Here is a 15,430-nt window from a genome sequence, read left to right on the forward strand (position 1 = left end):
TTGTTAAAGTAAACAAATGTTATGTATGAATTATAATATTATTACTATTACTTTTTAGATTCTTAGCAGAGCGAGGAAGCTAGTGGTTTTATAATGGTGTTTATTATTTTTTATTTTTTTATTTTTTTTACTCTGTATACAAAATATCTACCAGAAATAGTGCTTTAATTTCAATATATAGACATATAGTACCTTATCTTTTAGCAAAGTGGATCAAGATGGTACGTTAGGGAAGTTATTTTTTGATTTTCTCAATAGTTATTTAATGCCACGGGAAAAATTAACGACAAATTACAAAAAACCGCTAAAAAGTGGATTTTAATTTCTAACATTTTGTTTATCATCATAAAAACGAATAAAAAAAAATAATATTTTAATATTAATTCAACTTACATATTGTTATAATAAATAACAACAATATAAAAAATATTCAGACTGACAAACCGTCTCCGCTCAGAATCGTTTTTTCTATGCAAGGATATAATATCATTGAATTCAAGTTGAATACAATCCAATATACATTGACCCATTTATAACCTACTGAACCGCAGAGCGACATCCACTTTTTTATAAACCATCTTGTTTCATATTGCATTGTTAATTTACGTGTAAAACTAAACCAATTATTTATTTTTCTATCACAATCTTAAAGTAGATATTAACCACCTAACAAAATATTTTAAAATTTTAAAATACTCTCATCAATCTAAATAGTTAGTGAAAAATGTTGTTTTTAATTTAGTGATGGAAAACTTTTTATAAACAACAAATACTTTAAAGCGATAACAAAGAATGCTTGTTACTGAAAAAAAAAACTATAAAAACAAAGTCAATCAAACAGCTAGAAATAAATGTAATATTATGTATTAGTACGCGAGTACGCCTGTAATACTTTAATGTTACTTTTACATTCTGAGAGGAGCAATGAATGACGTATTAATTTTACAATGACTTGTGTTGTTTTTTTTTGTGTGTGTGTACACGATAAGTAGTTGAAATAATGGTTCGATTTTCAACTTCAGTATCTTGTTCGATGGAAAAGTGAATATTTGTTGGTGCATTGAGAAGGTCAAAATTCCCAATAGTTTTCAAAAGCGCCGGGAAAATCGCTTTTGGTTTTTGGAATAACTCTAAGGTTAAAGTTATCCGACACTTAACCGGACATTGTAAGAACGGCCCTAAGACAAATAAACGTATTTACATGACATTTTCACTGGTCGTTTATTTTTGCATTTTCTATACACGATAAAATTTTCAAAATATTTTGATTTGTTTCGAACTGTTTAGGAACATGTTTTGTTTCCAATTTTATTAGTCTTTTTTTCTATGAATGTCAATAAAACTTTATTTGTTGGGTAAAAAAGCTTGAACATTTAATACAAGGCTTCTACTATGTTGTTACAATGGCATTTGAAAAGTATTAAAAATCCCTAGTCACAGTTTTTATTTATAAGCATTTAAAGTTTAAATCTTGACAAAATTCGTAAAAAATCACAAAAATGTGCAAATTATTTTGAGTTATTGTCAAAAAAAATGTCTTTTTAAATCTAAGACTTTAAAACGGAATACGAGATTCCTCATAAGTTTGTCTACCTTTATCAAAAAAAAAAAACGTCTACAAGAAGTCAAATTAAATTTTTATGGACGTTTGAAGTTCATATTTTTACAACATTTTATATTCACTCGATTTCTCAAGTAGCTATTTTCTTATTTTGTTGTAATTAAAAAAGGAATAACTGTAGATACATAAAAATTTTACTGAATATTTATATTCTCATTATCTATACACCATAATATTTTTATTCGTTTTGAGCTATTAACGGACAATTTCAAATTTCAATTGCTTAGTTTTTTTTTCTATAAATATCAATAAATTTTATTTGTTGGCTAAAAATCATGAAAATTTAATACAAAGCTCCTGATATATTTTTCAATAGCAGTATAAAAATATTAAAAATACATATGCACGTTTTTTTTTATAATCATTTAAAGTTTAAATGTTGACGATGTTTATCAAATTGAGTATTTACAAAGTATTTTATAAAATGTTCAATTTCACAGCTAAGGATTTATAATTTAAAACAAGGTCCCTCGTAAATAGGTTATATATAAATTACTTTATTCACAATAATATCATCAAAATATATATTTAGTGATATCATTGGCTGTCTGACCGTCTTCGCTCAGAATAGTTTTTCTTATACAATATGATATTAAATCATTGAATTAAAATTTAACACAATCCATTACAGTGACCCACTTGTAACCTACTGTACAGCTACAGCGACACCCACTTGCCCGCCTTTTTAAATATTGTATTTGTTAATTCGTGTAAATATGTTTTGTACTGTAGTAATTCAAAAGAAACGAAATTCTCAAACATTTTAAACAAAAAGAAAAATGTTTAGCTTAAAAACGATTTACATCCTGCAGCTTTTATTTATTAATTTGTTTAAGGGAACTAAAATATTATAAGTTTGATACTCATCTTATTATTGGTTGATGGAACGAGAAATATAAATATCTCCTCAAGCATTAAAATGTTTGCATTAAAATCATTATTTTTTGTATACGGTTGTTTGAGAGCATTAGCTCTATAGTCTATACTATAGAGTATTCTATTATATTCATTAGCATCGTTATACACTAATTAAGAAGAAATAATGTGTATAAAACCTATATTACCTTAAATAAGGTTAAAATTTAATTTATACATTTTGTTATAATATGAAATTTCATATAATAATCATTATTATACTAGTGATTATATTGTTTTTATAATAATATTTGATTTACAATAAATGTGTATTTTACATATAAAACACGATGGATAAACTGTTTTTTGATAAATTTTTCTCCACATCAAAATAAATTGAAATACAATGTATGTTTATATCTTAAGTTATTTCCATTGCGATGGCATAACAATAATTAATATCAAACTATAGCAAAAAGCTGCATCGGAGTTTTGGTGGGAATAAAATTCGAATTTCAAATGATATTTTTTGTTGGTCGGAAGAGGCACACCTGACAACCGCAACCTTGGTCGAAGGTACGTTTGATGGTCGCAGATTCAATACGCATGCGCACAACTTCACCCTCCTGTGTGGAGGGGGTCGTCGACGGGAGACCTACGCGTCATCTCGTAGTGGTAGCTCAGTGCGTTCGTTTTTTTCTCCAATTTTTCTTTTCAATACATGAGGTTGTGTCGTACGTGTCTACGAAACACAACCCATGAGGAATAGTGTAGTTTTTTAATTCAAATAAATTAAAAAACCCCAAAAAAATTATAAAATAAACTAAATTAACTAAAAAAAAAGGAAAAATCACATAAAACATAAAAAAAATTATAATTATTTTGTCTACGCGCAAAATCCGAAAGAAAAAGTATATCGTGCGCGTTTTGCCGTAGTTATTATTTTCACTTTATCGACGCTAAATTTGACGCAGCAATCAAAACAACGAGATGGCTTCGCTGTACGTTGGAGACTTGCATTCGGACGTGACCGAAGCTATGCTGTTTGAGAAATTCAGCACGGTCGGTGCTGTCCTGTCGATCCGCGTGTGTCGCGACATGATCACCAGAAGATCGCTGGGATACGCCTACGTCAACTTTCAAAACATGGCGGACGGTGAGCTTTTTTTGTTGTATATTTTCTTCAAACGTTGTACGTGGCCGCGATCGGTTCGCGACCGATTTCTCAAAGCCGTCCCGAGGAATTTTGTTTTCTCCGAATTTCCCCCCTCCTCCCAACATATCGAAACCGCCCCATACCAATGCCACGTGTGGTTTTTTTTTATCGTTGGCAAAAATCTAGGAAACTGTTTTTTCCTGATTTTCCACTGCCCAGCATTACAGTTTGTTGGGGGGGTGGGCGAGGAGGGGTCAGGTGCACGCAAGTCTCTGTAGTTGAAATAGGTACCCATGTTCGTTTTTTACGTGGCCATGCTGCCATGCGTTTGTCATGTTTTTTCTCCCTACCCCCTCCCTCCACTCATCTGACACCGTTTGTTCACCTGGTGGCTGCCAACGGCCAACGGTAAATGGCAATGATGGCGGGGTGGTTTTCACCGGAACAACCAACGCTCGTCACGTGTTTATGTCATTTGACACTGACTGTCGATGTGTGAAAAATAATTCGCACACATCGGATTCTACGCGGTCGAGTAGTCAAATGGTTCATATTTTTTTCAGGTGTGACGCGATAAAAAAATGATCGAGAACATTACCTATTTTTTTTTTATAGATCATAATATCATATACCTGCTGATAAAATATAATAACTCATACGGCCATACCCTACTCCACTGACTGCCCGCTTTCTGATCAAAAAGTTAGATCATCATTTTAGGATCTTGACCATTACTGAAATTAGATTGAAATCTCAAGTCTTTTAAATTCTGTTGGTAGCTTGTTGCAGATAAAAATTTGATTTGTTCCAATGGAAAATGTATTATAATGTGTTATGTCCAAACATTGAATATTATGCCCTTGATGCAATAGTAATACCTTTATCTTAACACAAATTTCATTTTTTAATAAGTAGGTTAGTATTGTTAATTGGAATGATCAAATCATAAAAATTAGATAAGGTACCAATCAAGTACCAACTCTTAATTATTTTTAAAACAGTAAAAAAAATCATATTATATATTCCATTATAATAAACTTAATACTTCTTAAATACGGTATGAGGTACAATATATATATATATCATATAAATAAGAACATTAATAATAAAATAATCTGTGACAATCTAAATGATTTTTTATTACCTACCTCGGTATGTAATTTGATATAGGTAGGTGCAGTTAAAATGTAATTATGGAATATAATATTCAAATTCTGATAATGTTTAATAATAAGCAATTCATTAAAATATCGAATTTTAGGTACTTGACATAATATAAATTATTTAGGTAGGTACCTACGTTATTAATATTTGTGATGATTTTAACGAGACAAGCATATGTCTGAATAAATTTGATGTAAACTCAAATCTGATATGTTAATAATTAATTAGGTACCTATGACTGAAACATTTCAAAATTATGTATTTCATAACTTAATATTTATAAGTATATCTGCTATATGTATTTAATTATATAGAAAATTAAATTTAACAATTACTCTAAGCACTTGAACTTCAGACTTAGGATTACTCTCGGGATTACTTTTAATGATGATTACAAAGAGACAAGCATATGTCTGAAACATAATGCTGCAAATATTAATCTGATACCTATTTAAACATATACGTAGATATAGGTAATAAATTATATGATTATTGAATTAAAAGAGACAAGCATATACCTGAAACATAGTGCTGAAAACATTAAACTGATTTTGAACATCAACTGGATATAGGTAATATTTTTAATGATGATTACAACGAGACAAGCATATGTCTGAAACATCATGCTGCAAATATTAATCTGATAGGTTTTTGAATGTATCTCGGAATATATTTACTTGTGTATAATAATTTCTATGATGATTGAATTAAAAGAGACAAGCATATACCTGAAACATAGTGCTGAAAACATTAAACTGATATTTGAACATCAACTTGATATAGGTAATATTTTTAATGATGATTACAACGAGACAAGCATATGTCTGAAACATCATGCTGCAAATATTAATCTGATAGGTTTTAGAATAATTTTTATGATGATTGAATTAAAAGAGACAAGCATATACCTGAAATATAGTGCTGAAAACATTAATCTGATATTTGAACATTTAGGTACTTAGATAGGTATTTATAATAATTTATATGATGATTAAATTCAAAGAGACAAGCATATACCTGAAACATAATGCTGAAAACATTAATCTGATATTAGAAAATTTACTTGAATTTAATAATTTATCACATTGACTGTGTACCAACACCGATTGTGACGTCCTTAGGGTTGTTCAGCAACATGCTTGATGTCAACTGAAAGTTATTTGATCATTGTTTACTATTTAGCATAGTTGATAAATGGATATTTTAGAATAGTCCATTGAAAAATATAATAGTATGACCATATTTCTATTTATTAGAACTTATGATAGGTACATAGGTACGCAATTGGAATGAAAAAGCCTCAGAAAAACCACAAACCCAAATCCTCATTTGTTGGTACATTTAAAGAAACTTACTACATTCTATTACGTACCAAAGTATAGTTAAATCTCCACTACACAATAAATGATCAGCCCTTCCCCTCAAAGGAAAAATCCTGGGTATGCAATTGTCAGAGCTATTGTAGATACCTAATATATTATGTGAAATAATTGTAATTAAATTATATAGTATATCGATGGTTAGAAGGTAAAAAGGGCGTAAGCACCACTTTTTTCAAAATCGATGTTTTTATATATTGTTGTAAACGGCATTATTAGACTTCGATTAATTGAACCTAAACATCGCTATCATTTGTATATATCCAAGAATCAATGTTTTAATATGTGGTCGTAAACACCATAGAATTGGTGGGAATGAAAAAACTGGGTGTAAACGCCAAATAAAAGACGTAAACGCCATTCAAGGTAATTTGATGGTTACATTTTTGACGCTTACATCAATTTAACATTTTTGTTAGTGGTTTTGTCAGCACTGTAAAAAGCATAAAGCAGCATGATAATACAATGAACGTTCGGTTCGTTTTAAAACACTAAAACTGATAGGTATTAGGTACCAGAAACCGTCTACCATCTCAAACACGAAATAGAAATTGATTTAAATATTAATTTGTAAGTAGACATTATTTAATTGTTTGAATGGTTAAACACGTTCTACTTTAATAAATATTTGTCTTCATTGAATTTAATCAATAATATTAAACTATGGAAGCCATCATAGTCAATAGAACATCTTTGGGGTGTAAGAGCCAGGATCAGAAAAAAAGGGGCGTAAGAGTCATTTTTTTTTTAAATTGGCTTTAAATACACAAATATATTATGATTATGAACAATTAATCAATACAAAATACGTAAAAACTCATTATAAATCATATTAAGTCTCAAATCGAAGTGTTATACGATGTTCTAAGGTTGTAACACAGTTCATGTGAAAATATCTGTTTTTCGGCTCTCCTGAACAATTTGGAAATTGGTGCTTACGCCCTTTTACCTTCTAACCGTCGATATATTATATAAAAACATTTAGAACCTATTATTTAAAATACAATGTTATGGTATGTACTGAAACATTTGTTTTTTGAGACAAAAATATTTTTGATTAATTTATGTACTAATTTATATTGTAAATTTTTTTATTGTAGCTGAGCGTGCTTTGGACACCATGAACTTTGATATTCTTAAAGGACGTCCCATGAGAATTATGTGGTCTCAGAGAGATCCTTCTCTTAGAAAATCTGGTGTAGGCAATGTGTTCATCAAAAACCTAGATAGGAGTATTGATAATAAAGCCATGTATGACACATTTTCTGCTTTTGGAAACATATTGAGTTGTAAGGTAAGTAATTTTTTTTCATGTGCCTTATTGACCTAAGGTTTCTATTATGTAAGTAATCATTGTAAAAGTATTGTTAATCAATTAGCCTTGGATCAGTTAAATTGTATGCTTTATTTTTAATTAGAAAACATAAATCCTATAAAATACATAATAATTGAATACAAATTAAATTTAAATAAATGGATAAAAATATTAAATATATTTGATAAACAAAGTGTATTTGATAATAGCAGTTAAACAATTAGGTATCTTAATTATTTTAAAATTATTTTATTTATTTTAAACTTTAATAGGTTGCTCAAGATGAGACTGGTCAATCAAAAGGCTATGGCTTTGTTCATTTTGAAATGGAACAATCTGCCACTCAATCAATTGAAAAAGTTAATGGCATGTTGCTCAATGGAAAAAAAGTATTTGTTGGTCGATTTGTTGGCAGGAAAGATCGTGAAAAGGAATTGGGTCAAAAAGCTAAACTTTACACAAATGTTTACATTAAGAATATAGATGAAAATGTCAATGACAAAGAATTGTTTGAGATGTTTGAAAAATATGGATCGATTACTAGCTTCAAGGTCATTATAACAGACTTTTAATTTATTTGTAGAATATAGTTATTTAATAAATAAATATTATATATTCGTTTTACATTTCAGGTCATGTTCAGAGACGATGGAAGTTCCAGAGGTTTTGGATTTGTGGCTTTTGAAGATCCAGAAGAAGCTGAAAAAGCAGTAACTGAATTACATGGCAAAGAAAGCCCAGAAGGAAAGGTTGGTGTAAAATAATTATTCAGAAAATAAGATATATAATAAGGATATTGATAAAACGACATATGTTAGACTTATTATGTAGGTCGTGCTCAAAAGAAAGCTGAACGCCAACAGGAATTAAAACGCAAGTTCGAACAGTATAAAATTGAACGTATGAATAGATACCAAGGAGTTAATTTGTATGTGAAAAATTTGGATGACACAATTGATGATGAACGTTTACGCAAAGAATTTAGTGTCTTTGGAACTATTACAAGTGCTAAGGTAAATATTTAAAAATTTAAATTTGATGATCGTGTTGCCTATTAAAATGTTTTAAAAGTGGCGCTAGCTTGGCTAAACAACTAGTCTTAAACCACCAAAAAAAAATGTTAGCTGATAATATATTAAAATTATTTTTAGGTGATGATGGATGATGGCCGTAGTAAAGGGTTTGGTTTTGTATGTTTTTCATCTCCAGAAGAAGCTACTAAAGCAGTAACAGATATGAATGGTCGTATTGTTGGTACTAAACCATTATATGTTGCATTAGCTCAACGCAAAGAAGACCGTAAAGCCCATTTAGACTCCCAATATTTACAACGCAATACTAATATGAGAATGCAATCTATTGGCCCAGTAAGTCGATGATAGTTTTTTTTGTTTTGTGTAGGATTGTAGATTAGTAATTTAATAATAACAAATATATTTTAACGTACCATATTTGAATTATAGATATATCAACCTGGTGCTTCAAGTGGTTACTTCGTACCTACTATTCCTCAGCCACAGCGTTTCTATGGACCTACTCAAATGACGCAAATTCGTCCACAACCAAGATGGGCTTCCCAACCACAAGTTAGGGCTGGAACACCACAAGCTGCTGCTGCCGGTACTTTTTGCATATAATTATTATAATCTTGCATCTAGGGTTGATTTTATTTTACTACACTCTTGGATAGTGTTTGGTCATTATTTGCATATACACCATTGTGATGGATCGTATACTTATTATCTGAATCAAAATATATTTCTTTACATTTGTTATTATATTTTATAAAATATTTTTTAGGTTATCCAAATATGGCCACACAGTATCGAAACATTGGAGCTCGAGCTCCTGTCCCAGCTGGTCAACAAGCTGCATTGGCTAGAAATGCCATGGTGGATAGAAATGCTAGACCCATTAGCACAGCTCAACAACAAATGCCAGGTGCTGTTGCTGCTGGAGGTGTACGTGTTCCTGGAGCACGTGGTACAGGCTCTGGATATAAATATACAGCTAATATGCGTAATCCTCCTGGTCAAGCTCAAGGCATGGGACAAGCACAACCTGGTCAACCCCCTGCACCAGTACAAGCAGCTGTACATGTACATGGACAAGAACCACTTACTGCAACAATGTTGGCCACCGCTAAGCCGGAAGATCAAAAACAGATGTTGGGAGAGAGGCTTTTCCCTCTCATTCAGGTAAAATTTAAATTTATACGTCTAGTAATTTATTTAATGACATATTAAATTATTCAATATTATATTGTAGCGTATGTATCCGGAATTGACTGGTAAGATCACTGGTATGTTGTTGGAGATCGACAATTCAGATTTGCTTCACATGTTGGAACATCACGAATCTTTGAAGAACAAAGTAGAAGAGGTTGTTGCTGTGCTTCAGGCCCACCAAGCACAACAGACCCAAGTGAAGAAAGAATAGTTGCGCCTATCATGACGTTTTCTTCATTATTACATTTTATACAAATATTTGTTTAAAAATTTCTTTTTCATTAATAACTAATTTTTTTATACAGTGGGAAAATTAAAAACTTTGTATGAGTAAAAAATTGAGCGCATAAAAAAATGTAATTAAAAAAAAAAACCAACAAAAAAATGGGAAAATTAAAATAATGTAAAAAAAAATTAAATAATAAATTGAACCAAACTGAAATATAGTGCGGTTTCAATTTCAGTAGTAATGTCACAACACTTTTATGGAAATTTTGTTTTTGATAAATTATCAAATTAAAAAATTGACAACTACTAAAATTATCTTGGATATTTGTCCTCTATATTACATTGGCCTTGTTCAACAACTTATAAATTCTTTTTTATAAAAACAATAATTCTTATTGTGGCTGCCAATAATATTTTTTTTTTTTTTAAAATGGGACTTATAAAGATCATCTCATTAAATTTGTTGTGCTTACTACTGCTAATTTTCCGTTTATTCATATTTCATAAAACAATGCATTTCATTGGTCAATAGAATTTTTGTTAACAATAAGAAATCTTTTGTTCTACAATATAATATCTTAAAAATTACACATTTGGACTATTTGTTGCATATTTATTCTCTGCCGTTTAAATTTGTATTCCAAGTACCATTGAATTATACATAACATTTTACAGATCTAAAGATAGTATATTATTCAGTCATCATTTCCTTGCTTATTCAATCCTGAAAAATATCTTTTATACAATATTACAATGTTCATTGAAGTTTTACTTAATAACATTGAATATGATTACTATAGTATTCATAAACAATGTTATTAGTTGAAAATGCAAATTACATAATATAGTGATAATTTAAAACTTGTGTTTTCACTGTATAATGAAAATTGTTACCAACAATCTTGTCGATAACCATAATATTCTGTATTTTATACTACAGTATTAAGCCAAGGAATTCCAGCTCGAATCTTCATGCATTTGCTGCATATTCATAATTGATTTGTTATGAATTTGTTTATTTTCGCGTGACTAGTCTTCAAAAAATTGATGTTTTTTAGTCTAACTAAAAGAAGAATACATGCATGATCTCGCCGAAATGCAGAATGTTTATAAGCAATTTCTATGCACCATAACATTTTCTAAATATTGTGATTGGGCATAAGAAAAATTCTAATTTATTATTTTTTTTAAAAATTGTCGATACAACATTTTTGTTCCTTCAAAAAACTTGAAAATGTAATACACCGTTCCTCATAACAGTATTATTACTGGAAATTCAAAAATAAGTTTGTGTAAATACACAATAATTTTTTTATTAACGTCTAAAGTTAAAATGTTGACAAAATCATGAATATTGGCAAATTATTTCAATTTAGATATTCTTAAAAAAATTCTAAATTTTGTATTATCTAAGATTTGAAATTTTTATACAAGATTCCTCTTAAGAGGCTGTCAGCGCACTATTTGTTTTCTCTCTCTATCTCACACGCAACATAGATAAAATGTATTTACGCAAAATCATTTTTTCAATGTGTTTAAGTAATCTTAGAGTTAAGTCACCCATGACAAAAAAAGATAGAGAATAATACTTATGAGGGAATGACATATCGATTTGTCTAAATATTGTCTCAAAACAATTTAAACATCATTTAAATTAACAACATTTTTTTATTTATTTTAAAATTCAAATATTAATAAAATATAAAATCGATATGTCATTCCCTCAAAAATATTATTCTCTATCTTTTTTGTAATAGGTGACTTTACTCTAAGATTACTTAAACGCATAAAAAAAATGTGTTTTGCCTATATTGCGCGTGGGCCCGAGAGAGAAAACGAATAGTGCGCTGACATCCTCTTAAGTTTTCTTACATTCAAAAAAAAAAAGTACTGGAAAGTAATTAATTTTTACGAGAATTTGAAGTAAGCAAGACATTGAATTTTCACCCGTAAATTAACAAATTTTCTTGTTTTCATAATATTCAAAAACTATTAACCATGGGTACTTTATATTGTCACCAATTGTTTATTTTATTATTTTCTGTACACTATACATTTTCAAAATGTTTTGACCTATTAGTGGTCTTTTGAAATTTTCAAGTTTTTTTTTCTATAAATATCAATAAAAATGTTGTCATTGGGTAAAAAAGCTTGAAACTGTAATACAAAGTTATTATATTACAGGAGTTGAAAAATATTTAAGATACATAAGCATGATTTGTAAGCATTTCATTTTCAATTTTTATAGCAATGGATTGACAATTTAAAACAAGGTGTCTCATAAGTAATTCATATTGTACCAAAATACATAAGCACAGTTTTTTTTTTATAGATAATTGAAGTTAAAATTTGGACGATATTAGGTATTTGAACGAAAAATATCGATTTTAGTTAGTTTCTTGTCATTTAAAAATATTCATTAGTACCTACTTAAAATTTGTATATAATATAATATTACAACTTATACACGCATTGACATTTTGCAATTTTGTTGACATAAATAAATTCAACCCACCTACTGTTTTACTAATGTAATAGTAAAATTAATTTAGTAATATTAAATATAGGTTAATAACCCGTTTCCGCTCAGAATTGTTTTTCTTATACAATGATATCCTATAGTTGTGTTCAAATTTAAAACATTCATTACAGTGATTCGCTGACTCACATTTTAAAATATTTTTTTATCGATATCTTGGAAAAATAATTTTTTTTGTGAGCAAACAACTGAATCCCCGAAATAAGTCGAGAATTTAATAATTATTATTGTTTGTAGGAGACTGTTAGGTCACCTAATTTACAGTTATGTTCAGTATTAGGAATCTATCCATATTATATGTTAATATGTTATAGATTATCACTTTAAATGGAATGTTGTAAATTACAAATTTATTACACCTAACTTTATTTTATTTTTTTTTTAATTTTAAAAGTGAATTAAAAGATTAAAAGTTTAGTTATTGGGTCAAATTCTCTGCAGTCTGTGTCGAATGTAAATTATATGAAATCTTAGTGTTTTTAAATTCAAGAGATTTTTGTTTAATTGTGACACTAAGCGAAATCTATAAGTTAAAAATAAAAGGTAATACTATAAATATGTAATACCTAGTGAGCGGTTGATTCTCATACACGAATCAACATAACTTAAAATTTAATGAAGTATATTAGTTCACGATGGAAATGTACCATGAATAATAAATGCAAGTGTGATGCAGTGTTATGTACAGAGCTACATCGAATTATCGAAATACGTTTCTAATGCAAAATTAGTAAAATTAAAACAACATAATCATGCCGGCAATCACACTACACAGACGTATGGGAACTGGGATGTAGACAATTATAGATATTTTAAGTCAAAATTTGGACGAAATTAAATATTTTAATGAATAATATAACGGTTTTTATATTAAGTAATAAATTATTTTGTTGTAATTTAAAAATATTATTCGTGGGTATACTTAAAGCATTAAAAGTGTATTCTTTTATTTTATACATTTTCAAATTATTTCAATTTTTTTAGAAAATATTAATTCAACCTATGGCAGTAATGCAGTACCTATTACTAATGACTAATGAGTAATGACTAATAATAAAATTAATTAGTTTAATAGCAATTAAATAGCATTTATGATATTATAGGTACTTAATTATAATAATACCATAAAAATATACTTGGTAAATAGGTTGACCGTCTTCGCTCAGTATCGTTTTTCGTACACAATGATTTTACATCAATTCAAATTTCATATATCAATTTCACATATCAATTCAGCGACCGACACGACAACAAAATTACAGCAAAGTGGTACCCACCTGTCCCGTACATTTTAAATTTGTATAGCTCCTAACATTTTTTTTTCAATAGGTATCTTATTGTATGACAATGTAGAGACTTGGTAAACGTTATGGCCGTTATGCATAAAGTACCTGCACAGGTATAAAATATACCTGAAAATTTAAAATTTTCAATTTACTACTTTTTTCAAGATATAGTTATCACTTATCGCTATAACATATCTGCAATACGAATTAATTATACTTACACATATTTTGTAATTATTATGGCCAATACAATATTAAATTATATTGAACACTGCTGTAATGTACCTATTTTGCCTATACAAAATACCGGGTAACCCTGAGTGTTAGCGCTAAATATAATTTTATACAATAACAGCATAATACAATTTTTATTAATATTTATATACACTTTATTTTGATCAGTATTTACGACGATTTTCAGCGTACTCTTTAACTTAATAATTATTATACAGATATTATTTATGCTGATTTCTCTAATTCATTCGACCAAATTGACCACATAATATTATTTAAAAAATTAAAATCATTCGGTTTTCTCTGATTCTCTACTTTTCTTGGTTTTAGTAATTTCTTTTTGAACGTATACAAATCATTAAACACCTCAATTTTAAATCTACTTGTTTCCACGTTCGTTATGTGAGTTCTGGTGTTCCTATCTTAGTTACTTTTTAATAAATTATATACGTTCCGCCAACTTTTTACTATTATAAGTTCCAAAATTATTCTCTATGCTTCGATGTCATTATAAACTACTTAGTAAAGATCATAAAAACGACACGAGACGCGATTAACTTGCAAACTGATATTGATAATTTTTAAATATGATGCAATTTAAATCACCTATCTTTAAATATTAATAAATGTAAGTTTATGCAGTAATGTATATATTTATTATATAGGTACATGTATACTGTATAAAATTTATGGTTATTTATATACAATAATTGATTAATATGATTTTTTAAATATTCATTAAAACACTATAATTGATTAAGTGATTAACATTGATATTTATTTATTTTTAATCATTGTTAAATCATTGTATAATGATATATACTATATATTATAACACTTTTTATTTTACATTTTCGTCCTTAAGACCTATACATAATTATGTTATATACCTACCATAGTCCCATCTATATTCTATGTTTACACTTAGGGATTTACACATGGGATTAAAGTTAAATGTATTATTAATCGTCATCAGTGGCGGATTTAACGGTCGTTTAGTTGGCAAATGCCAACGGGGCCCCCTCCTAAATTGTGTACTGAGGCCCACCTAAATTATAAAGTTGGTTTTATTTTTAAATTTTAACCAACAAAAATGTATATTGCAAACTGGAATCTAATTTACCAATGTTTTAATAAAAAAAATAATTTAAATATATAGGAATACTTCAAAAGTAGAAAATATTATAATTAAATAAAGTAGAAAAGATCGAAGTAAGTACTTTTAGGTATACCTACGTAAATCTAAGTTAGGTATTTTACTCACTACCATTGATCACTAATAAGATTATTTATAATTATAAATTAATGTATAATATAATTCATGATTGCATGAAAATAAAACAACAATTTTGTAAGTTTAATAATAATCTTTGTATTACTTAATCAGTGGCGTAAATTATGATTTATTGCAAACCGATTTCACGA

General features: G+C 28.5%; 1 protein-coding gene and 1 long non-coding RNA gene across 2 annotated transcripts; both read left to right on the forward strand.

Moving 5' to 3' along the window:
- Positions 1 to 3,466: 3,466 nt before the first annotated feature.
- On the forward strand, positions 3,467 to 10,622 carry LOC100159585 (polyadenylate-binding protein 4-like). The gene is made up of 9 exons (XM_001947036.5): positions 3,467 to 3,632; positions 7,276 to 7,469; positions 7,763 to 8,041; positions 8,123 to 8,239; positions 8,309 to 8,503; positions 8,642 to 8,857; positions 8,954 to 9,110; positions 9,291 to 9,688; positions 9,759 to 10,622. Exons 1-9 carry the CDS (start codon positions 3,467 to 3,469, stop codon positions 9,927 to 9,929), a joined length of 1,893 nt encoding a protein of 630 aa, XP_001947071.2. The 3' UTR covers positions 9,930 to 10,622.
- LOC107883936 lies at positions 4,865 to 6,892 on the forward strand. The gene is made up of 2 exons (XR_001679598.2): positions 4,865 to 5,443; positions 5,655 to 6,892. It is a non-coding gene; the product is annotated as an uncharacterized LOC107883936 (long non-coding RNA).
- Positions 10,623 to 15,430: the final 4,808 nt, after the last annotated feature.

Source organism: Acyrthosiphon pisum, chromosome A1, assembly GCF_005508785.2.
Source record: "Acyrthosiphon pisum isolate AL4f chromosome A1, pea_aphid_22Mar2018_4r6ur, whole genome shotgun sequence".
Taxonomy (NCBI): Eukaryota; Metazoa; Arthropoda; class Insecta; order Hemiptera; family Aphididae; genus Acyrthosiphon; species Acyrthosiphon pisum.

Excerpts from the sequence above, each read along its gene's own strand:
- LOC100159585 (XM_001947036.5), top strand. The coding sequence starts at position 3,467 with ATGGCTTCGCTGTACGTTGGAGACTTGCATTCGGACGTGACCGAAGCT. Across the intron at positions 8,042-8,122 it reads GATCGATTACTAGCTTCAAG|GTCATGTTCAGAGACGATGG; the intron begins GTCATTATAACA and ends TTTACATTTCAG. Across the intron at positions 9,689-9,758 it reads GGCTTTTCCCTCTCATTCAG|CGTATGTATCCGGAATTGAC; the intron begins GTAAAATTTAAA and ends ATTATATTGTAG.